Source organism: Chiloscyllium punctatum, chromosome 30 (genome assembly GCF_047496795.1).
Source record: "Chiloscyllium punctatum isolate Juve2018m chromosome 30, sChiPun1.3, whole genome shotgun sequence".
Taxonomy (NCBI): domain Eukaryota; kingdom Metazoa; phylum Chordata; class Chondrichthyes; order Orectolobiformes; family Hemiscylliidae; genus Chiloscyllium; species Chiloscyllium punctatum.
This window is the reverse complement of record NC_092768.1, coordinates 22,515,628-22,539,088: the sequence shown is the minus strand read 5'-3', so window position 1 is coordinate 22,539,088 and position 23,461 is coordinate 22,515,628. Positions and strand designations below refer to the sequence as shown.

Genomic DNA, 23,461 nt, shown 5'->3' with positions numbered 1-23,461 from the left:
GTTTGGAAAGTGCTGTCTGAGGACCTTTTCTGAACTTCTGCAGTGAATCTTGTCGATAATATACACCTCTGTTACTGAGCATCAGGAGTGGAGTGAATGGATGCCTGTGGATGTAGTGCCAATCACGTTGGCTGCTTTGTCCTGGATGGTATTGCGCTTCTTGAGTGTTGTTGGAGCTGGATTCATCCAGGCAGGTGAGGAGTATTCCATGGCACTCCTGATTTCTGCCTTAGAGATAATGGACAGGCTTTGGTGAGTCCAGAGATGAGTTACTTGCTACCTTATTCCTGGCCTGTGACCTGCTCTTAGAGCTGTGGTGAGTCTAAGTGAGTTACTGGTCAATGGAAACCCACAGGATGTTAATATTGGGGGATTCAGTGATTGTAACACCATTGAATGTCAAGGACGGTGGTTAGATTGTCTCATATTGGTGATAGTCATAGCCTGGTGTTTGTGTAATGCGAATGTTACTTGCCACTTGTCAGCCGAAGCCTGGCTATTGCCCAGATACTTTTACATTTGAGTATGAACTGCTTCAGTATCTGAGGAGTCAGGAATGTTGATGAACATCGTGCAATCATTGGCAAACATTCCTACTTCTGACCTTATGATGGAGGGAAGATCATGGATGAAGCAGCTGAACATGGACCTCTGACCCTATCCTGAGGAATTCCTGCAGAGATGTCCTGAAGCTGAGATGACTGACCTCCAACAATCACAACCATCTTCCTGTGTGTCAGGTATGACTCCAACCAGTGGAGATTTTGCCACTTGATACATATTGATTCCAGCTTTGCTAGAGCACCTTGATGTCACATTTGGTCACCTCTCACCTAACCTCTGGAATTCAGTTCTTTTGTTTATGTTTGATTCTGTTTGATCCAAGGCTGTAATGAGATTAGGAGCTGAGTGGCCCTGGTGGATCCCAGACTGAGTGTCACTGAGCAGGTTACTGCTTGATAGCACTGTTAATGACACCTTCCATCACTTTACTGATGATTGAGAGGAGACTGATGGGACAGTAATTGGCCGGATTGGATTTTTTTCTGCTTTTTATGTACATGACATACCTGGGCAATTTTCCATATTGTTGGTAGATGCCATGTTGTAGCTGTACTGGAACAGCTTGGCTAAGGGAGCCAAGTATTCAGTACTCTTGCCGGAATGTTGTCAGGGTCCATAGCCTTTGCAGTATTCAGTGTCTTCAAGCATTCCTTGAAATCCCATGGAGTGAATTGAATTGGCTGGAGACTGGTGTCTGTGATGCTGGAGGAGGCTGAGATGAATCATCCACTTGGCTCTTCTGGCTGAAGATTGCTGTGAATGGTTCAGCCTTATCTATTGCTTTGTTGGTATGGGATGGAATAAGCAGCAAAGCAAGAAATGATTTTGAGTTGAAAGTTGTGGAAGCCATATGGGTGCAGGTAAGAAATAAAAAGTGGTAGAAGACACTGGTCAGAGTAGTCTCCAGGCTCTCTAACAGGAGCTATGTGATGGGACAGAGAATAAACCAGGAGATAATCAGTGCTGTCGATCCCTGTTGGGATCAGACTATTCTGTATCTGGTGATGTATAATGAAGCAGGTTTATTAAATGATGTCAGATCTAAAGATTCAACTTGAAACAGTGGTCTTATTGAAGATTTTATTATTCAATTTGAGAGGGAGGAATGTGAGTTGGAAACATCTGTGCTAAGCTTAAGTAAGTAATTACAAAGGAATGAGACAGGGCAGGCTGGAGTGGACTGGGAAGGTAGCTGAGCAGCAAAGGTGGATGAGGAATAATTGCAGATGTTTAATAAAATAGTTGATCGCAAACAATAAACACCTACTTCAGTGAGGAAAAAGAATTCTGGGAGGAAGATAAGCCTGCTACAATTAACAAGGGAAGTTTAAGATAACATCAAACTGAAAGAAAAAATTCATGTAATGTGATGAAAGTAAATGGTTAGCCAGAGGATTGGGTAAGTTTGAATTGCCAACAAATGATGACTGAAGTCAACTTACAATTAATTTCAAGATGGACAGTAAGTGCTTCTTTCAATTTATGAAAGATAAGAGAGAAGCCAAAGTGAATCTAGGCCCCTTAGAGGATGAGGCTGGGGAAATAATAATGGGAAATGCAGGAAATGGCAGAGGAGTTGAATAAATACTTTGCATCAGTCTTCACCGTAGAAGGAACTAACATTTCTAAATACACAAGGGACAAAAGGGGAGGAGAGGAACAAATGTACCACACTCATTTAAAAAGGGAAGGAGTCAAAAGAAGCACGTAATTGACGAGTTATCTTCACATCTGTTATTGGAAAAATGTTAGAGTCCGTTATCAAGGATATATCAGCAGAGCATTTAAAATTAAATAATATGATCATGCAGATTCAGCATGGCTTCATGAAGGGGAAATCATGCCTGACAAATTTGTTAATTTTCTTTGAGGAGGTAACTGGCACGATAGATTAAGGGGAGCTGTGAACTTTGATATTTAGATTTTCAGAAGACCTTTGATAAGGTGCCCTACATAAGACTTCTTCATCAGTACCCTTGGTGTTGGAAGTGATATATTAGCATGGCGAGAGGATTGGTTAGCTAAAAGAAGACATAAGGTTGGGATATGGGGGATATTTTCAGGATGGCAAAGGATCCTGGGTAACCCAAGATGGAGGATGGGAAAAATTTCTGGTTGTAAGAGCTGTTCCTTTTTTTAGGTGGAGGTGATTTCCTCGAATTCCAGGAGCAGTAATTACTGTTTTATATGCTGTTGCATTGTTTTGGAACTTTTCAATTCAAAGCAACAGCGGTTTAAAAGGGAGAAGAGCAGACAAAGGAAGCACATGGTGAGGACAGTGCAGGAGAGAGAGAGAGAGAGAGAGAGAGAGAGAAAGAAAGAAAGAAAGAAAGAACAAACGAACCTGCACAGTTACCGCCTTTGCTGTTTGAATTTGTGTATCGCTGGACATCGGAGCGCGTCTGGGAAAATTAACAAACAGTGAAATTCACAACTAATCTTGGAGGAACTGTTGGGCGAAGTTCACAGCACAGAATCAGATAAGTTAATTGTTTTTTTCAGTCTGTCCAAGAGAAAGGCTGCAGTAGGAGTATAGTGGATTCTTTCTTGATTATATGTTTTTGGAGATAAGTCTCTTGATTAAACTTAAAGTATAAGCCATAGCTATTAATTTAACCTGCGGCAGTGTTTGTAGAGGAATGAGACAGAGTTATTTTCTGGGTCTGTAGATTGTGAAGGAGCAAAAATGGTCTTTGCAGTGATATGTACTTCTTGTCAGATGTGGGAGTTTAAAGAGAGTTTACGCGTTACTGTGGATTATGTCTGCCATAAATGCTGTTGGATGCAAATCTTATCAGATCGAGTGGATCGGTTGGAGCGACAGACAGAAGTGATGAGGAATTCGCAACAGCAACAGTGTGTGATGGATGGCAGTTATAGGAAGGAGGGGAAGTGTCAGATACAATCACATAGCTGGGTTAACTCCAGGAAGGGTAAGAGAGGTAGATAGCTATTGCAGGAGTCTTTTGTAGCTATACCCATTTCAAACAGGTATGCTGTTTTGGAAAATGTAGGGGGTGATGGATTCTCAGGGGAATGTAGCATGAACAGCCAAGCTTCTGGTGTTGAGACTGGCTCTAATGCAACGAGGGGTACGTCGGCTTCCAAGAGATCAATTGTGTTAGGGGATTCTGTAGTCAGAGGTACAGACAGACGTTTCTGTGGCCAGCAGAGAAAAAAGCAGAATGGTGTGTTGTTTCCCTGGTGTCAGGATCAAGGATGTCTCAGAGAGGGTGCAGAATGTTCTCACGGGGGGGGAGAGGGGCCAGCAGGAGGTAATTGTCCACATTGGAACCAACAACATTGGAAGGGAATAGGTTGAGACTCTGAAGGGAGATTACAGAGAGTTATGCAGAAATTTAAAAAGGAGGTCCTCAGGAGTAGTAATATCGGGATTATTCCCAGTGCTACGAGCTAGTGAGGTAAGGAATAAGAGGATAGAGGAGATGAATGCATGGCTGAGGAGCTTCTATGTGTATGATAGAAGGATTCACATTTTTGGATCATTGGAATCTCTTTTGGATTGGAAGTGACCTGAACAAGAAGGACAGATTGCACCTAAATTGGAAGGGGACTAATATATTGGCAGGGAAATTTGCTAAAATTGCTTGGGAGGTGGGTGGGTGGGACACAGGGAGATAATGAGGAAAGAGATCGATCTGAGACGGGTACAGCTGAGAACAGAAGTGAGTCAAACAGTCAGGGCAGGTAGGACTAATAAATTGAACTGCATTTATTTCAATGCGAGGGGCCTAACAGGAAAGGCAGATGAACTCAGGGCATGGTTAGGAACATGGGACTGGGATAGCATAGCAATTATGGAAACAGGGCTCAGGGATGGGATGGGCAGGACTGGCAGCTTAATGTTCCAGGATATAAATGATTCATGAAGGATAGAACAGGATGCAAGTGAGGAGGGGGAGTTTGCATTTTTGATAAGGGATAGCATTACAGCTGTGCTGAGGGAGGATATTCCTGGAAATACATCCAGGGAAGTAATTTGGGTGGAACTGCGAAATAAGAAAGGGATCATCACCTTATTGGGATTGTATTGTCGATCCCCGAATAGTCAGAGAGAAATTGAGAAACAAACTTGGAAGGAGATCTCAGTTATCTGTAAGAATAAGAGGGTAGTTATGGTAGGGGATTTTAACTTTCCAAGCATTGACTGGGACTGCCATAGTGTTAAAGGTTTAGATGAAGAGGAATTTATTAAGTGTATACAAGACAATTTTCTGATTCAATATGTGGATGTACCTACTAGAGAAGGTGCAAAACGTGACCTCTTCTTGGGAAATAAGGCAGGGCAGGTGACTGAGGTGTCAGTGGGGGAGCACTTTGGGGCCAGCAACCATAATTCTATTCGTTTTAAAATAGTGATGGAAAAGGATAGATCAGATCTAAAAGTTGAAGTTCTAAATTTGAGAAAGGCCAATTTTGACGGTATTAGGCGAGAACTTTCGAAAGCTGATTGGAGGCAGATGTTCGCAGGTAAAGGGACGGCTGGAAAATGGGAATCCTTCAGAAATGAGATAACAAGAAACCAGAGAAAGTATATTCCTGTCAGGGTGAAAGGGAAAGCTGATAGTTATAGGGAATGCTGGATGACTAAAGAAATTGAGGGTTTGGTTAAGAAAGAGAAGGAAGCATATGTCAGGTATAGACAGATAGATCGAGTGAATCCTTATAAAGGAAGTAGGAGTATACTTAAGAGGGAAATCAGGAGGACAAAACGGGGACATGAGATAGCTTTGGCAAATAGAATTAAGGAGAATCCAAAAGGTTTTTACAAATATATTAAGGACAAAAGGGTAACTAGGGAGAGAATAGGGCCCCTAAAAGATCAGCAAGGCGGCCTTTGTGTGGAGCTGCAGAAAATGGGGGAGATACTAAATGAATATTTTGCATCAGTATTTACTGTGGAAAAGGATATGGAAGATATATACTGTAGGGAAATAGATGGTGACATCTTGCAAAATGTCCAGATTACAGAGGAGGAAGTGCTGGATGTCTTGAAATGGATAAAGGTGGATAAATCCCCAGGACCTGTTCAGGTGTACCCGAAAACTCTGTGGGAAGCTAGAGAAGTGATTGCTGGGCCTCTTGCTGAGATATTTGTATCATCGATAGCCACAGGTGAAGTGCCGGAAGACTGGAGGTTGGCAAACGTGGTGCCACTGTTTAAGAAGGGTGGTAAAGACAAGCCAGGGAACTATAGACCGGTGAGCCTGACCTTGGTGGTGGGCAAGTTGTTGGAGGGAATCCTGAGGGACAGGATGTACATGTATTTTGAAAGGCATGGACTGATTCGGGGTAGTCAACATGGCTTTGTGCGTGGGAAATAGTGTCTCACAAACTTGATTGAGTGTTTTGAAGAAGTAGAACATAGAACAATACAGCACAGAACAGGCCCTTCGGCCCACGATGTTGTGCCGAACTTCTAACCTAGATTAAGCACCCATCCATGTACCTATCCAAATGCCGCTTAAAGGTCGCCAATGATTCTGACTCTACCACTCCCACGGGCAGCACATTCCATGCCCCCACTACTCTCTGGGTAAAGAACCCACCCCTGACATCTCCCCTATACCTTTCACCCTTCACCTTAAACTTATGTCCCCTTGTAACACTCTGTTGTACCCGGGGAAAAAGTTTCTGACTGTCTACTCTATCTATTCCTCTGATCATCTTATAAACCTCTATCAAGTCACCCCTCATCCTTCGCCGTTCCAACGAGAAAAGGCCGAGAACTCTCAACCTATCCTCGTACGACCAACTCTCCATTCCAGGCAACATCCTGGTAAATCTTCTCTGCACCCTCTCCAAAGCTTCCACATCTTTCCTAAAGTGAGGCGACCAGAACTGCACACAGTACTCCAACTGTGGCCTAACCAAAGTCCTGTACAGCTGCAACATCACTTCACGACTCTTGAATTCAATCCCTCTGCTAATGAACGATAATACTCCATAGGCCTTCTTACAAACTCTATCCACCTGAGTGGCAACCTTCAAAGATCTATGCACATAGACCCCAAGATCCCTCTGTTCCTCCACCTGACTAAGAACCCTACCATTAACCCTGTATTCCGCATTCTTATTTGTTCTTCCAAAATGGACAACCTCACACTTGGCAGGGTTGAACTCCATCTGCCACTCCTCAGCCCAGCTCTGCATCATATCTAAGTCCCTCTGCAGCCGACAACAGCCCTCCTCACTGTCCACAACTCCACCTATCTTCGTATCATCTGCAAATTTACTGACCCAGAAGATTGATGAGGGCAAAGCAGTAGTTGTGATCTATATGGACTTCAGTAAGGTGTTCGACAAGGTTCCCCATGGGAAACTGATTAGCAATGTTAGATCTCATGGAATACAGGGAGGACTAGCTATTTAGATACAGAACTGGCTCAAAGGTAGAAGACAGAGGGTGGTGGTGGAGGGTTGTTTTTCAGACTGGAGGCCTGTGACCAGTGGAGTGCCACAAGGATTGGTGCTGGGCCCTCTACGTTTTGTCATTTACATAAATGATTTGGATGCGAGCATAAGAGGTACAGTTAGTAAGTTTGCAGATGACACCAAAATTGGATGTGTAGTGGACAGCGAAGAGGATTACCTCAGATTACAACAGGATCTTGATCAGATAGGCCAGTGGACTGAGAAGTGGCAGATGGAGTTTAATTCAGATAAATGCGAGATGTTGCATTTTGGGAAAGGAAATCTTAGCACGACTTATACACTTAATGGTAAGGTCCTAGGGAGTGTTGCTGAACAAGGAGACCTTGGAGTGCAGGTTCATAGCTCCTTGAAAGTGGAGTCACAGGTAGATAGAATAGTGAAGAAGGCATTTGTTATGCTTTCCTTTATTGGTCAGAGTATTGAGTACAGGAGTTGGGAGGTCACGTTGCAGCTATACAGGACATTGGTTAGGCCACTGTTGGAATATTGCGTGCAATTCTGGTCTCCTTCCTATCGGAAAGATGTTGTGAAACTTGAAAGAGTTCAGAAAAGATTTACAAGAATGTTGCCAGGGTTGGAGGATCTGAGCTACAGGGAGAGGCTGAACAGTCTGGGGCTGTTTTCCCTGGAGCATCAGAGGCTGAGGGGTGACCTTATAGAGGTTTACAAAATTATGAGGGGCATGGATAGGATAAATAGACAAAGTCTTTTCCCTGGGGTTGGGGAGTCCAGAACTAGAGGGCATAGGTTTAGGGTGAGAGTGGAAAGATATAAAAGAGACCTAAGGGGCAACTTTTTCACGCAGAGGGTAGTACGTGTATGGAATGAGCTACCAGAGGATGTGGTGGAGGTTGATACAATTGCAACATTTAAGAGGCATTTGGATGGGTATATGAATAGGAAGGGTTTGGAGGGATATGGGCCGGGTGCTGGCAGGTGGGACGAGATTGGGTTGGGATATCTGGTCAGCATGGACAGGTTGGACCGAAGGGTCTGTTTCCATGCTGTACATCTCTATGACTCTATGACATCCCGTAACTAGTGGAGTATCACAGGGATAAGTGCTGGGGCCACAATTATTTGCAATATATATTCATGACTTGGATGACAGAAGTCAATGTACTACAGTCAGGTTTGCACCTGACTCAAACACAGGTTGAAAGGAAAGTGGTAAAAATAAGCCATCGTGTCTTAGGTGACAGAGACTGGCTTAGCAAGGAGGAAAATGGTGGTAGGTAGAAGATAATATGGGAAAATGTGAGGTTATGCACTTTAGACAGGCAGGAAGCTGGAAGACCACAGCGAGCAAGGCAGCATCAGGAGGTGGAGAAGTCATCGTTTCAGGTGTAACCCATCTTCAGGACTCAGGGCCACCTTGATGAAGTTCTCTGCCTCCCTCAGACATGCACTCAGTGAGCCCCTTTCTCACTGCCATAACGCCGTGACTTCCTCAGCCCTCCAGCTCTTTGACCACACGATGAAACAAACTCCATACTACAGCCACGTGACGTTCCTCAGCTGCTGTCTTTGTAACCATCTCATTCCTCAAGGCCTATGGGTACGTTTTAAACCCTCCAAATTTGGACCCACCTTTGACGCTCCATACTCCCCCAATGCCTCCACCAACAATTCTCTCTCCGGACTCTCTGCTCTACTCTGTTGGCTATGTAGAGGCACCTCCATCCTCTCTCCTCTACCTCAAGGCATCACTTTCCCAAAGGTGTGGAGGACTTCTACTGTTCTACATCCATTGGAGAATCCACCAGCTCAGCAAACAGTTTTGTAAGTTTTATATCCTATATAAAGAGTCCTGAAGAAGGATTACACCCGAAACGTTGACTTCTCCACCTCCTGATGCTGCCTGACATGCTGTGTTCTTCCAGCCTCCTGCTTGTCTACTATGTATTCCAGCATCTGCGTTTTCTTTGTCCCTAACCAAGGTTATGCACATTGGCAGGAAAAAAAAAGGATCTAAATATGAATTAAACAGAGAAAGACTGTAAAAAGCTATAGAACAGTGGAATTTTGGGAATACTTGTCCTAACTTAGAAAAAACCGGCACGAAGTTCAGCCAGTAACAGGGAAATCAAATGGAATCTTGGCTTTGATTTTAAATGGAATACAATGTCAAAGTGCAGATGTTTTGCTAAATCTATGCAAGGCACTTGTCAGACCACAGTTGAAATACCGTGTACAATATTGAGCTGTTTATCAAAGGAAAAATACACGATACTGGAGGCAGTCCAGCGACGGTTCAACGAGCTGGAGGGATATAGCTGATGGAGTATGGAATGAGGAGAGGTTGAATAAGGTGGAGCTGAACTCATTAGAATTCAGAAGAATGAGGGGTGACCTTATAAAAATGGACAAGATTCTGAAAAGACTTAACAGATGTGGAAAAGCTGTTACCCTGTGTGGGAGTGTCCAGGACCAGTTCACATAATCTCTGAATAAGACTTTGATCATTTGAGACAGTGATAAGAAGGAATTACATCCCCCAGTGGGGTGTAAATCTGTGGAAGTCCCTACTGCATTGTATTGTGGATGTTGCATTATTGAGTATATTCAAGGTTGAGACAGACAGATTGTTAATCAATGAAGGAATTAAAGGTTAGAGGGAAAAGGTAGGAATGTTGAGTTAAAGGTTATCAGATCAGCCATGATCTCGTTGGAGCAAACTGATATCAATTATCCCCTTGTCTGCCTATCCTTCATATTTCTTTCGTTCTGGCTCTTTCCTTACCTACCCATTCACCTCTCCCCTCCACACCTCCAACATAAAATTCACTTTCTCCCAGCTGCTATCAGTTCTAATGAAGAGTCACTCGACTCAAAATGTTGTCTCTGCTTTCTCCAAACAAAAGCTGCCTGACCTGCTGAGTTTTGCCAACATGTTCTGTGTTTGCTTCTTGACAGGTCACTGTCTGACCTAATTAAATTGTGTGTTCTCCATGACAACAACTCTACCAAAGAGTCCACTTACAAACAATCCACGCTGTCATCTCAGAGAGTATAAATGTTTTTGTCCCTTCACTTTGGGATCTGTTGTGAATTGTCCAGATGAGTGCAAGATATGAAACTTTGCAAAAAGTGTATTAATTTAGTAATATCTAAATCAAGGTATTGCTGAATGAGGTGCCATAATAGATCATTGGACACTGCAGTGATGGGTAAACAGGAGTTAATGTGAGGTGGGGGTCAAGGAGCAGACTTTTGGTTCACTTCCAGATGATGGAAGGTGAAGAATGGGAGATGTTGGAAATGTGGTTAGAGATGGGACTGTCCTAAGTCTTTGGAAACAGAACTGTTTATTCATTGATACAGATTATGTACGGAGTGGGAAGAGATCCCTGTTTATGTTAGAATTAGTCCTTACATTGTCAGTTTGATTCCTGACAGCTGCTGCCTTACACTCTCCCTTCCCCCAGATGTTCATCTGGTCTCTGAATGTTTACCATTCCCCATGTCGACATTTCCATTCATTAACATCTATTGTTCTATCCATGTCTATATATATATCCATTATTGAACTGTACTTTAGTTGCTTACCCACCAAGCGTCTTGTGGTGAGGCTGCATTGACCATATACTCAGGCCCAGGAGGACTGGCAGGACTATTACCAGGAATATGCTTCCTCCTTAGGAACAAAAACTGACATTGGCCATTTCGTTCTCTGTGGAAAGGTGCCAATACTGGAATGCTTTGAGCTGCTGTTGCTGGTGGCATGAACTGTTTGCCACATTCCCCCAGCTATCATTCAGTGAAACCTGGGTATGTTTCCCCAGAGGAACAGGAGTTGATTGTTCAGCCCATCAAGTCTGTTTTACCATTCATGGTAGATCATGGCTGATTACCAGCCTCCATGTCATTTTCTCACACCGTCTCCTTATCTCAGTGTCATTAGCCTCTGACTCTGTCATTACCCTCCTCAGTGAGTGATCTTCCGAAGGCTGTTGGGGTAGAAAATTCCTAACGTTCACCACACTCTTGGTGAACAAATTCCTCCTCATCTCATTCTTTAATGACTTAGTGCTTTCCTGAGGTTAAGTCTCCTGCTTCTAGTCTAGTGTTCAGTGATGTTTAGGTTGGGTGCATTAGTCCAGGGTAAATGTAGAGTAATCGGGTAGGGGAATGGATCTGAGTGAATTACTCTTCGGGGGGTCGCTGTGGACCTGTTGGGCCTTATCATCCTTAAACACTTTCACCAACTCCAACTAGACCCTACCACCAACAGCATCTTCCCCTCCCCACCCCTCCCTGCCTTCCACAAGGACCATTCCCTTCGACAGTCCTTGGTTTGCACCACTCTCCCCAACAACCACCTCCAAACCCTCAGGTACCTTCCCCTGCAATCAGAAAAGATGCAAAACCTGCCAGTACACCACCCCTCTCGTCTCCATCCAGGATCCCAAACAGTCCTTCCAGGTGAGACAGAGGTTCACCTGCCTCTCGTCCAACCCAGCTTACTGTCTCCAGTGTTCCCGATGTGGTCTTCTCTACATCGGGGAGACCAAACTTAAACTTAGGGAATGGTTCGCCAAGTATCTCAGCCAGGCCAGCTTGGGCCAACTGGAGCTCCCAGTCACCGCCCATTTTGATTCTCTTTCCCACTCCCTTTCCGACATGACAATCCTTGACTTCCTCCATTCCCACAACAAACCAAACCGCAAATTGGAGGGACAACACTTCATCTCCCGCCGGCAGCCTCCAGCCTGGAGGACTCAACATTGAGTTCTCCAATTTCAAATAATCTCCCTTCCCATCCCCAGAATAATCTCTCTTCCCACACATTGGTTAGGCCACTTTTGGAATACTGCATTCGATTCTGATCTCCCTGCTATTGGAAGGATGTTGCGAAACATAAAAGGGTTCAGGAAAGATTTACAAGGATGTCCCCAGCCCCTCCCCCTCCCTTCCACTCCTCCCTGCAGCCAATTGGATTCATTCCTCCCATTGACCAACCCGGTTGTATACCCTCTACCTATCTTCACTATCCCCACTTCACCAGCTTGCCTCCGCCACCCTTTGTATCTACAGCTCCACCTACACCCACCCCCAGTTATACCCGAAATGTTGATTCTTCACCTCCTCATGCTGCCTGGCATGTTGTGTTCTTCCAATCTCCTGCCTGTCTTGTTGGGCCAAATGGCCTGTTTCCACACTGTGAGGATTCTATGATTCTAGTCTCATCAGCCAGAGGAAAGATTTTATCTACATTCACCCTGTCATGTCCTGTCCTGTGAGAATTTTGAAAGTTTCAATGAGGTCAATTATTATTTTTCAAAACTCTTTGGGTACAGAATCACTGTCGTCAATCCTTCCTCACAAAACAATCCCACCATCCCAGGGATTAATCTGGTGAACCTCCAAGTGCACCCTGTCCTTGCATATTGAGATCAAAACTGCCCACAGTTCACTTGGTGAGGTCACACCAGGGCTGTGTACAAGTACGGTGAGACTCCTTTACTCCTGTACTCAAATCCCCTTGTGTTGAAGGCCAACATACCATTCACTTTCTAATTGCTTGCTGCACCTCAATCTAGCTTTGAGAAACTCATCAACAAGGGCACCCAGATCCCTTTGGTCACCTGTTCTTCCTAAACTCTCTCAATTTAAGAAATATTCTGCCTTTCTCCAAATTGCACACCTTTGTACTTAGTTACATTGTATGCCAACTGCCATGCACCCCAGCCCATTCACTGGTCTGTCCAAGGTCTCTTAAACCCTCCTTGCATCTTTTCCATAACATACATTCCCACCTAGTTTTTTGTCATCAAAAAATTTGTAAATATTACAATTAATCCCCACATCCAAAACATTGATAAAGATTGTGAACATCTCTGGCCCAAGCACTGAACCTTGAAGTTCCCCACTAATAACAGTCTGTCATCCTGACAATGACTCATCTGTTCCTACTTTCTGTTTGTCAACCAATTCCAAATCCATACGAGTGAATTACCACCAATCCCATGCACTCTAATTTTATTTAGTTTTGTGCAAGATTATCAAATGCTTCCTGAAAATCTGAATATAAACATGAGATGCTGTATTTGGATGGGGTAAGTCAGAGCAGGATTTATCCACTTCATGGTAAGGTCCTGGGGAGTGTTGCTGAACAAAGAGACCTTGGAGTGCAGGTTCATAGCTCCTTCAAAGTGGTGTTGCAGGTAGATAGGATAGTGAAGGAGGCATTTGGTATGCTTGTCTTTATTAGTCAGTGCATCGAGTATAGGAGGTCATGTGGTCGCTGAGTAAGACATTGGTTGGGCCACCTTTGGAATACTGCATTCGATTCTGGTCTGTTGCAAAACATAAAAGGGTTCAGGAAAGATTTACAAGGATGTTGCCGGGTTCAGGAGTTTGAGCTATAGGAGGAGGCAGAATAGGCTGGAGCTGTTTTCTGTCGAGTGAATGAGGCGGACTGGTGACATTATAGAAGTTCAAACATTCATGAGGGGCATAGATAGGGGGAATAGCCAAGTTTCCTTTCCCTCTGGTAGGGGGATGCAAAATAGAGGGTACAGGTTTAGCATGAGAGGGGAAAGATATGAAAGGCACCAAAGGGGCAACATTTTCACTCATAAGGTGGTACGTGAATGGAATGAGCTGCTAGAGGAAGTGGTGGAGGCTGGTACAATTACAACATTTAAAAGGCATCCGGATGTGTATATGAATAGGAAGGGTTTAGAGGGATATAGGCTAAATGCTTGCAAATGAAATTAGATTTATTTAGGATATCTGGTTGGCACGGACATGTTGGACTGATGGGTGTGTTTCCATGCTGCACATCTCTGTGACTCGATGACGAAGTGCTCCTTAACTGCCTCCTGCTGTTCCTCGCTGGTGGAAGTAGATGTGGTAAAGAGCAGGAGGGTTTTAGAACTCAGTTTGTTGTGACAAGAAGATGGCTTTATTTTTACCTTTCAGTATTCTTAGTTATAGACTAATAGAGGTCTACAGCGCAGTAAAGGGAAATACATCCCATCAAGGCTGCACCAGTCAAAAACAAACTCCGAACTGTTCTCGTCCCAGTTTCCACCACTTGGCCCATAGCTTTGCATGCCTTGGCATTGCAAGTGTACATCTAAATCCTTCTTAAATGTTATGGAGTGTCTGCCTGTGTCACCCTTACAAGCAGTGAGTTCCAGCTTCCCATCACTGTGTGGGGGGAAACAGAATTTCCTCACTTCCTCTCTAAACCTCCTGCCCCTTATCTTAAATCTATGCCCCTGGGCATTGATTCCTCCACCAGGTGAAAAGGTTCTTTCCATCTGCCTTATCTGTGCACCAAAATAATTTTATATATCTCAATCCTGTCCCCCTCAGTCTCCTCTCCTCCAAGGAAAACAACTCCAAGCCATGCAATGTTTCTTCATAACTAAAACTCTCAAGCTTAAGCAACATCCTGGTAAATCTCCTCTACACCCTGTCCAATGCAATTATATCCCTTCTAAAGAAGAAAGTGAGGACTGCAGGATGCAATCCTGATAAAATGTAGATTCCATAACTGCACACAATGCTCTAGTTGTGACCAAGCCAATGTTTTCTACAGTTATAGTGTCATCTCCATGCTCTTAAACTCTGTGCCTCAGCTAATAAAGGGAAGTATCCCATGGCCTTCTTAATCACTTTTTCTTTACCTGTCCTGATACCTTAAGGGATTGGTGGACATGCACACCAAGGCCCCTCCGACCTTCAGTGCTTCCCAGGGTCTGATCATCCATCATGTATTCCCCTCCTTTGTTTGCCTTGCCCAATGCATCACCTCATGTTTATCCAGTTTGAATTCCATTTGCCATTGATTAGTTATCTGACCAACCCGTCTGTATCCTCCTGTGGTCTGAGAATATCCTCGTCACTATTTAGTACCCCACTGATTTTTGTATCAACCCACCTACATTCAAATATAAATCATTATAGAGGTATATAAAATGTGAGGGCATGGATAGGGTGAATAGCCAAGATCTTGTTCCCAGGGTGGGGAAGTCCAAAACTAGAGGGTTTAAGGTGAGAGGAGAACAGTTAAAAGGCACATAAGGGGCAGCTTTTTCATATCGAGGTTGGAGCGTGTATGGAATGAGCTACCAGCAGAAGTGGTAGAGGCTGGTACAATAATAACTTTTCAAAAGCATTTGGATGGGGTATGGATAGGAAAGGTATAGAAGGATCTGGTCCAAATGCTGGCAAATGGGACTAGATTAATTGAGGATATCTGGTCAATGTGGATGAGTTGGACCGAAGGGTCTGTTTCCATGCTGTACATCTCTATGACTGTTCAAATATACCAGAAACAGCAAGGGGGGGGGGGCAACACTGATCTCTGCAGAATCCCACTAGACACAAGAGAATCAGCCCTTGACCATCACCCTCTGCTTACTGCCATTCAGTTAATTCTGTATCCAATTTGTGAAATTTTCTGAGCTCCTGTGGTATTAGTGACCCTTGACAGACCTTTATGAAATGCCTTGCTGAAGTCCAAGTAACTTTGAATGCATTGCTCTCATCTTCACACCTGGTCATCTCTTCCAAAAATGTAATCAAGTTGGTCAGCCATGATCCCACTGAAGAAAACTATACTGACTATTCCTGATTAATGGCTGCTTCTCCAAATGCAGATTAATTCTGTCCCTCAGAACTGCTTCCAAAAGTCTAAAGGTTTGACTGACTGACCTGTAATTTCCTGTTTATCTCTTGGCCACTTCTTGAATAACAGTACCGCATTAACTGTCTTCCTGTCCTGTCGCCAAATATGAATTGAAGATTATTGCAAATACTCAGTTTCCTCCCTTACCCCACTCCAGTAAATTCAAGTTTTTGTCCCTTCGACCGAGGGAGCAGTTATGATGATTACAGCTGAATGATTCATGAAGATTGTTGTGTTGGTTTACATTGGGACAAATGGATTCAAAGATAGAGGTGAATGTACGATTGAGCAGTTTGGTAGTTAATGGAATGTTCTGGTGGATGAGAGGCTGAAAGCAGGCAAGCTAGTATTATAAAAATGTCATTGTTTGCATCCAATCCCTCTCCCTTGGCGCCTACAGAGTGGAGTGAGGAGGGGGATTTAACTGGAGAGGAACTGACCATAGGAAATCTGATCAGTGATTGGTATTTTCGAATTGGAAAGATTAAAATACTTAAATCAAAGTGATAAATAATTAATTAAAAGCACAGCTAAAAAAACTCAAGATCATGAATATATTTCTTAAATATTATTATCCCATTCCTGCTCTTGCTTCATCCTCAATGGTGCATTAACTGTATTTAGCTGAAATTTTGTTGAAATCCAGCTCATTTTATTATCACTAGAACATGAGGAGAAAAGGGAAAAATGTCAATTGTAACTTCTGTCAAATCTTCAACTTGAGATTTTAGAAGTTTAAAATCTTGTTCTGATCCCAGCTGATGGTTCTGCTGGTCAGGTCTGATCTGTGTTCTGTTTGTGTCTCTGATGTTGCTGTTATAGGGTGTGGCAGTAGCTGCAGAATCTCTCTCTCTAACACATTTCTGTGTTCTTGTCTTTCAGAACTGGAGTGGTTCTTCACTTTGGAAGGTAAGCTATTTCAGAACCATTTCAGGATTCTGACTTACAGAGATTGAAAAGGAAAATTCCAGTTTCACTGCATTGGGAATCTTGGAATTTTGAACAGAGAGGGTAAATTTTTAAAAGGGTCTGAACAATATGGTCTATGGTGTGAAATATGGCAGCCCTGCATGAAAAAGTCCCATTTCAGTGTCATTGCCCAGCATCAAGTCGAGACTCTCACGAGGCAACAGTGTGTTGCCGATTAAAGAGGATTCTTGCTTGTGGCCGACCTTATTAACTGCACACCTCACCTCACTAAGATGCAGCTCTCTATCTCACCAAACCTGCCAGACAAATTAGACACTGAGAATTCTCAACATGGAGATGAGAACGTGTACCTGGTGACTTCAGCTCACTGCTCACTCCAAATGGTTCTCCGTGTTGGATATCAGACACCAACATCTCAGAGTATGCCCCATGGGCACCAGCCACACGTAATCCATGTCCATGGTCATTGACATCCAACATGTGCCAGCCTCTAAACGCCCTCATGACACATCTCCAAATCACTTCCTTCAGCATTTCAGTGCTGCACCTTGAGGTGCAACAGCAGCTATCATTGTCATGCCACAGCAAGCACACTGTGCACACAGAGACACACCCCCAGCTCATGGACTGGGCCAAGTTGCGTCTCTGGGATGTTCATTATTCTCTTAACACTTGTTAACTTTCAGCTGACCTGGATGTTTACAGCATTGCTGCTTGTTTGTTAAAACTGACTCCTTGTCCGTCCTCCAGAGAGACCCTGCACACAGTACTGCTGTTTAGACCTGCCACTTAATGGAGACACAAAGCCAAGAAGGTGGCCATGGTAGTCAGCAGAACACAGTCAAATCAGTGAAGGTGGGGGTGGTTCCTACTCTGGTGGAGTGGACAAGGTCACTGACCTGCAGGGCATTCCTGCAGATGCTGAGACTGTACTGACCTGTGTGGTAACCTCTGACCGAGCAGGGTCTGGTGTCACGATCACCTCTGCTGGTCCTGGGAGAAGAGGGTGTACCACATCTGCACCACTCTATTCAACAGGACCTTCAGGCTAGCGTCCACAATGTGAAGCAAAAATCACCCCCATTGCTATATCTGGGGAAAATGTCAGGAACTGAACAGGGCTGACAGTGCTTGTCTGGATACACTACAGCCTTGTAAATGGCACTGGTACCAGGAATCTTGGTCAATTCTGGGATATTCCAACAATGACAAGTTGCTTGGAAATGGTGTGTGATAGGATGAGGCCAATAGTGATGGGGTGTGTCATAATTGGGGGCGGGGGGGGGGGTGTGTGAGTGGAGAGTGGGTTTGGTAAGAGATGGGAGAAAACCTGCTGGATGTCACAGAGAGAAATACTTTATGAAATGTGATGAAACTGACTATTAACCAAAACAGTAACGGTAAGATTCAGCCCAACATTCTATAATCATGTCTGTTTTTCCTGATGAGTCTCCACCAGTGACCTTGACTGTTTCATATTCGTGTGAACCTGACCCCCTGTCATGTTTAAACAACATCCCACTCCAGTCCACAATGACTGGGTGTGCAGTGAGTTAAATGTTGATCCGTCATCTGTGGGATTGGGTGGTTCAGTGAGTCAGATCCTGTCTTATTACAATATTTACATCCAACGCAGAAATATGCATCAAAAATGTAAGATCATATTGCAGAACCATCAACCTCTCATTATATTGGAGAATAACTGACAGACAACGAAATGCTCTTTCACTCGCAGCACTTGATTCGCCAGTGGATGAGATGTGGTGGTTTTCTGGTGCCTCAAGTTTGATAATGTCCTTTCTTCATGATGAGTTTTGCTATTATTATGCAGTTGGTCTTTGCATGTTCTCAAAAAATAATTTTCATGGGGGAGGAGGGCACAGAGCGGTGGGACAGTGGGGTAGGTAGGGGAGTGGGGTGGGTAGGGGAGTGGGGTGGGTAAGGCAGTGGGGCGGGGTGGTGACGTGGGTGGGGTAGGGTGGGACAGGTGGGGCGGTCGGGTGGGGTAGGGTGGGGTGGGGCAGTGGGGTAGGTAGGGGAGTGGGGTGGGTAAGGGGGCGGGGCGGTGACGTGGGTGAGGTGGGTGGGACAGGTGGGGCAGTGGGGTGGGGTATGGTGAGGTGGGGCAGTGGGGTCGGGCAGTGCAGTGGGGTGGGTGGGGCAGTGGAGTGGGTGGGATGGGGTGGGGCGGGGCGTGTGGGATAGGGCGGGGCAGTGGGGCGGATAGGGCGTTGGGGCAGGTGGGGCCGTGGGGTGGGGCGATGGGGTGGAGTTGTGGGGTGGGTGGGCCAGTGGGGTGGGTAGGGCAGTGGGGTGGGTAAGGCAGTGGGGCAGGGTGGGGCGGTGACGTGGATGGGGTAGGGTGGGACAGGTGGGGCGGTCGGGTGGGGTAGGGTGTGGTGGGGTGGGGCACTGGGGTGGGGCAGGGCAGTGGGGTCGGGCAGGGCAGTGGGGCGGATAGGGCCTTGGGGCAGGTGGGGTAGTGGGGTGGGTGGGGCCGTGGGGTGGGTGGGGCAGTAGGGCCTGTAGTGCCTTGGGGCAGATGGGGCCGTGGGGTGGGGCGATAGGGTGGAGTGGGCTGGGTGGGGAAGGGTGGGGCGGGGTGGGGCAGTGAGGCAGGGCAGGGCAGTGGGGTCGGGCAGGGCAGGTGGGGCAGTGGGGCGGATAGGGCCTTGGGGTAGTGGGGTGGGTGGGGCGGTCGGGTGGGGTAGGGTGTGGTGGGGTGGGGCAGTGGGGTCGGGCAGGGCAGTGGGGCAGGTGGGGCCGTGGGGCAGGTGGCGTAGTGGGCTGGGTGGGGCAGGTGGGGCCGTGGAGTGGGTGGGGCAGTGGGGCCGGTAGTGCCTTGGGGCAGATGGGGCCGTGGGGTGGGGCGATGGGGTGGAGTTGTGGGGCGGGTGGGGCAGTGGGGCGGGGTGGTGGGGAAGTGAAGAATACAAATTAAAAAGCATAATGTTCCAGATTGATGAAACTACACATGAATTTCATTATTATGCTATAAACTATAATACGTATGTTCCAGTATTTTTTAAAATTTATTTTGCATGTTTTATCTGTTTTAAACCCACACTCCAATATAGAAGAAAAAATCTGTGGTTTAGAGACGTTTTGCTGATTGGTTCCTCTGCCTGAGGTAACACCCGAGCACAATGGGACCCTCCCACTCAATTTCTCTTCCTTCCCCCGTTACCCAGTGAAAAACAGAATCTCCACACTGCATCCAGAATCTGACTGTCTCTCCATGTTATCACAAAGAATCCCTGCAAAACGTGGTCGGAACAGATGGAAGTAACAGGAACTTTATGGTTCAGTTCAGGTGTCACGGCTTTCAGTTCCAGCTGTGTCATTGGGTCAAAGTTGAAATGCAACAATCATGGGCTGATCCCATCAGATCGAAATACTGTAAATACTTCCCAATATTCCAGTCCCAGTTTCCAATCTGTACCTCTGTCTTTACATTGAATTTAATGGGATAATTATTTTGAGATGAACAGAGCTTTTGATCCAAAAGGTAATCAAAAGGTCCTGGAAATATTCAACAGGTTGGGCTGCATCTTTGGAGAGGAAGAAACCTCAGGTCAGTGATCTTTCTCTGAGCTGGGAAAAGGGATGTATCAGGTGTTGGGAAAGTGCTGAGGCAGGGGGGAAGGGGAAAGTGTGAAAGGAATGAAAGAGAAGGTTCATGATATTATGGAAGGCAGGAGTATTCAGAGATGAAAGGGACAGCGGTGCAAGGAAAAAGAGACAGTAATGGGAAAAGTTGTTCCATTTCACTGAGAGAGTGCACTGGACATCAACTATTCCTGATGTCATTACAAAAGTTAAAGGTTTGTAAAAGTATGGAAAACTTCCCAATTGACCTGTTTTTAGACCCAGGTTGATAGAAGGCATAGACCAGCTTTCTGAAATTGACAATAATTACCTATTACAAGAAAATAGACTGTAGCTACAGGTAAACAATTATGAACCGTTGGCATATAACTAATCCCCTTATAAACTATTCTTTCACTCCCCTCCCCACTCCAACCTACACACACAAACACATGCACACCGAGAGAAAGAGAGCAGAGATGTTCATGTTCACACAGTTGCTGAGATGATTCTTGTGCTGATCTGAAGACTGTTCTTAACCTTCCTTCTTCAGATGCTTTCTCTGGATTGTAGGAGACCCATGGTGTCCAGTTCACATGTATAAAAGATCCCTAACTTATTCATTATAGTCACAACCTACAGAAACTGCTGAAGGAAAAGTAAACAAATACTTTTCAGGTTTAAAATGGGATTTAGTTCTAGAGAACAGAGAGAGCTCCTGAGCTGGTGAAGATCTGGGATTGATGTCTCTGTATCTTATTCAAAGCGCCAAACTGTTCAGCAATCTGAGAACCAATCCCATCATTGTTGGCATGCTTATGTCATTGAACTTGTCACTAATCCACCGCCCAATCAGCTACTCGTTACCGGCTGAGTCTTCGTTTATACAGAGCCTTGGCTCCAGCTGGTTATGTACCTTCTCTAGAAATAAAATCAGAAAATGCAGGTCTGGCACTGCCTCTGGAGACAGAGAAACAAAGTTAACATCTTGGGTCCATCTGACTCTTCTTCAGAATGTCTGTGTTCTGAGGAAGGGTGATATCGGACTGGAAATGTTACGTTTGTTTCTCTATTCACAGACCTGCTGAGTTTCTTCAGTCATTTCTGTTTTGGTGTGAGATGAAGTGTAAATGGAAATAGCAGAATCCCCACCAACAGTCACCTTCCAAAACACTGTAATGCAGCTGGGGATTTGATCTGAAATGGACCTGCAATATTGTGTCTCGAAGGCTGAAACTTTTCGGAGATGATTTGTTCCATGTTGTTAACGGTAGGTTTGGAATCCAGAGTGATCGTTCAGTCTAAGGGATGGCTTTACTTGTTCCCAACGTGTGAACTTACTGTGATAGCTGGAACTGGTAGTCAGCAAGAAATGTGAGCTCTTAAATATTCTTGTTCCATGCAGGATACGACAAAGTGGAACTAAACTGTGGTAAGTACAGAACTATATTACAATTCAATAAAACTGACCCTAATTGGTTAGAAATATTGATGTACACTTCCGGGATACTTCGTGGCAATGTTAAAATGCCCATCTAATTGGAGCAATCATTTTTTTCCAAATGGAGGCATGTAATTTGGCTTTTCATTTCTGCTGAAATATTTTATTGAAATTACTTTTATGTCTATATTCTGTCTATTAATTATACATTTCTGTATATATTTCATTGTCCATATATTCACATTTTTAAAGACATTCTGTTGCATGAAGGTTTTGATGGAACAATGCTTATAGAATGCATTAATTGATACAATTGGGACATGGTGCAGTCAAGAGGCTGAGACACCTTGTTGGTCTTGGTTTCTGACGATGAGCTGAGAGACAGTGGGGAAGAAGGTTCTGTTTTACCAGCTCATGGTCTTTGGGGTTATTGTCATTTGTGGTAATTGTGTGGGTTGATGTCTCAGTGTGTCAGTGCTGGTCAGTCCTGTAAAATCAGACCCGAGACTGCTTGATAGTTTCCCTAGTTCAGGAATTATCCAGTTCTTGCAGGTTTGCTGAGTGGGAGGGTGGGTCTGTATTTCACAGAGGGGAATGTATTCGTTGCAGTCAATAACAAGAGTTGTGTTCAGCTGTTCATTGGACAGTCTGGGTCAGCACTGAGCAGCATCCTCTGGAATTGCAGGAACGGTTCAGCACCAAGTGATCTCCTGCTGTTCACACAGTTCAGTCTATGGGCAGGGGATCAAACCAGCACATCTCAGGGAGGGTCATCAGGGTGGAAACTTTTCCTTGTGATGTTCTGCAACTGAATGTCAGGTTCCTCTGGGTCACTGTCAGATTTCACTGGGATCACTGTCAGGTTCCCCTGGGTCAGTTTCAGTGACTCCATCTCAGAACAGGCACACTGCAGACACGGCCATAATTAGGACTGAGATGTGGAGAAAAGTCTTCACTCTGAGTGGTGAGCCTGTGAATTCTCTGCCACAGAAGATGGTTGAGGCCGAAACCGTGAGTGTTTTCAAGTTTGAGTTCGATATGGTTCTTCGAGCTAAAGGGTAGGGGGATAAGCAGGAACAGAATACTGAGCAGGATGATCGCTGTGCAAAGCATCAGAACAATCACAAATCTAAGTGGGAAGATAATGAACAAGGACAGAGAAATAGAATCAGGAAAGGAAGAGATAAGTTCCAATGGGCAGGATCAGGCTGCAACGATGGGTCTGTGCAACAATGGCAGGCCTGTGAAGGGGGGGTAGGAGGGGGCTGTGTGGGCTTGGGGGAACATGCTGTACATCTCTATGACTCTAAGCAGTGAAGGAACGAGGGATGAGCTGACATCACATCCCATCCCCTCCCTCCCCCTCCCCTCCCCTCCTCTCCCCCTCCCCACAAACATCCCCCCCTTCCCACCCCACACACATCCCCCTCCCCCTCCCTCCCCCACACACATCCCCCTCCCCCTTCCCACCCCACACACATCCCCCTCCTCTGCCACACACATCACCCTCCACCCTACCCTCCCCAAACACATCCCCCTCCCCCTCCCCTCACATATCCCCCTCCCCCTCCCCTCCCCCACACACATCCCCCTCCCCTCCCCTCCCCTTCCCCACCCCACACACATTTCCCTCCCCTTCCCCTCCCCACACCCATCCCCACTCACCTCACTCACCTCTCCCCACACCAATTCCCCCCCTCCCACCCCTCCCCACACACATTCCCCCCTCCCCCCTCCCCTCCCCACACACGTTCCCCCCTCCCCTCCCCACACACGTTCCCCTCTCCCCTCTCCACACACGTTCCCCCCCCCTCCCCTCGCCCCTCTCCCTCCCCCCA

At 45.4% G+C, this 23,461-nt stretch overlaps 1 protein-coding gene across 4 annotated transcripts in view; it reads left to right on the top strand.

The window, feature by feature from the left end:
- LOC140455252 (zinc-binding protein A33-like) overlaps window positions 1-23,461 on the top strand; it is a 476,866-nt gene that overhangs the window by 23,500 nt on the left and 429,905 nt on the right. For all 4 annotated transcript variants that reach the window (XM_072549981.1, XM_072549979.1, XM_072549980.1 and 1 more), the window contains 2 exons: window positions 16,547-16,573; window positions 21,588-21,614. In XM_072549981.1, the coding sequence (XP_072406082.1) occupies window positions 16,547-16,573; window positions 21,588-21,614 (54 nt within the window). The remainder of the gene's footprint in view (window positions 1-16,546; window positions 16,574-21,587; window positions 21,615-23,461) is intronic.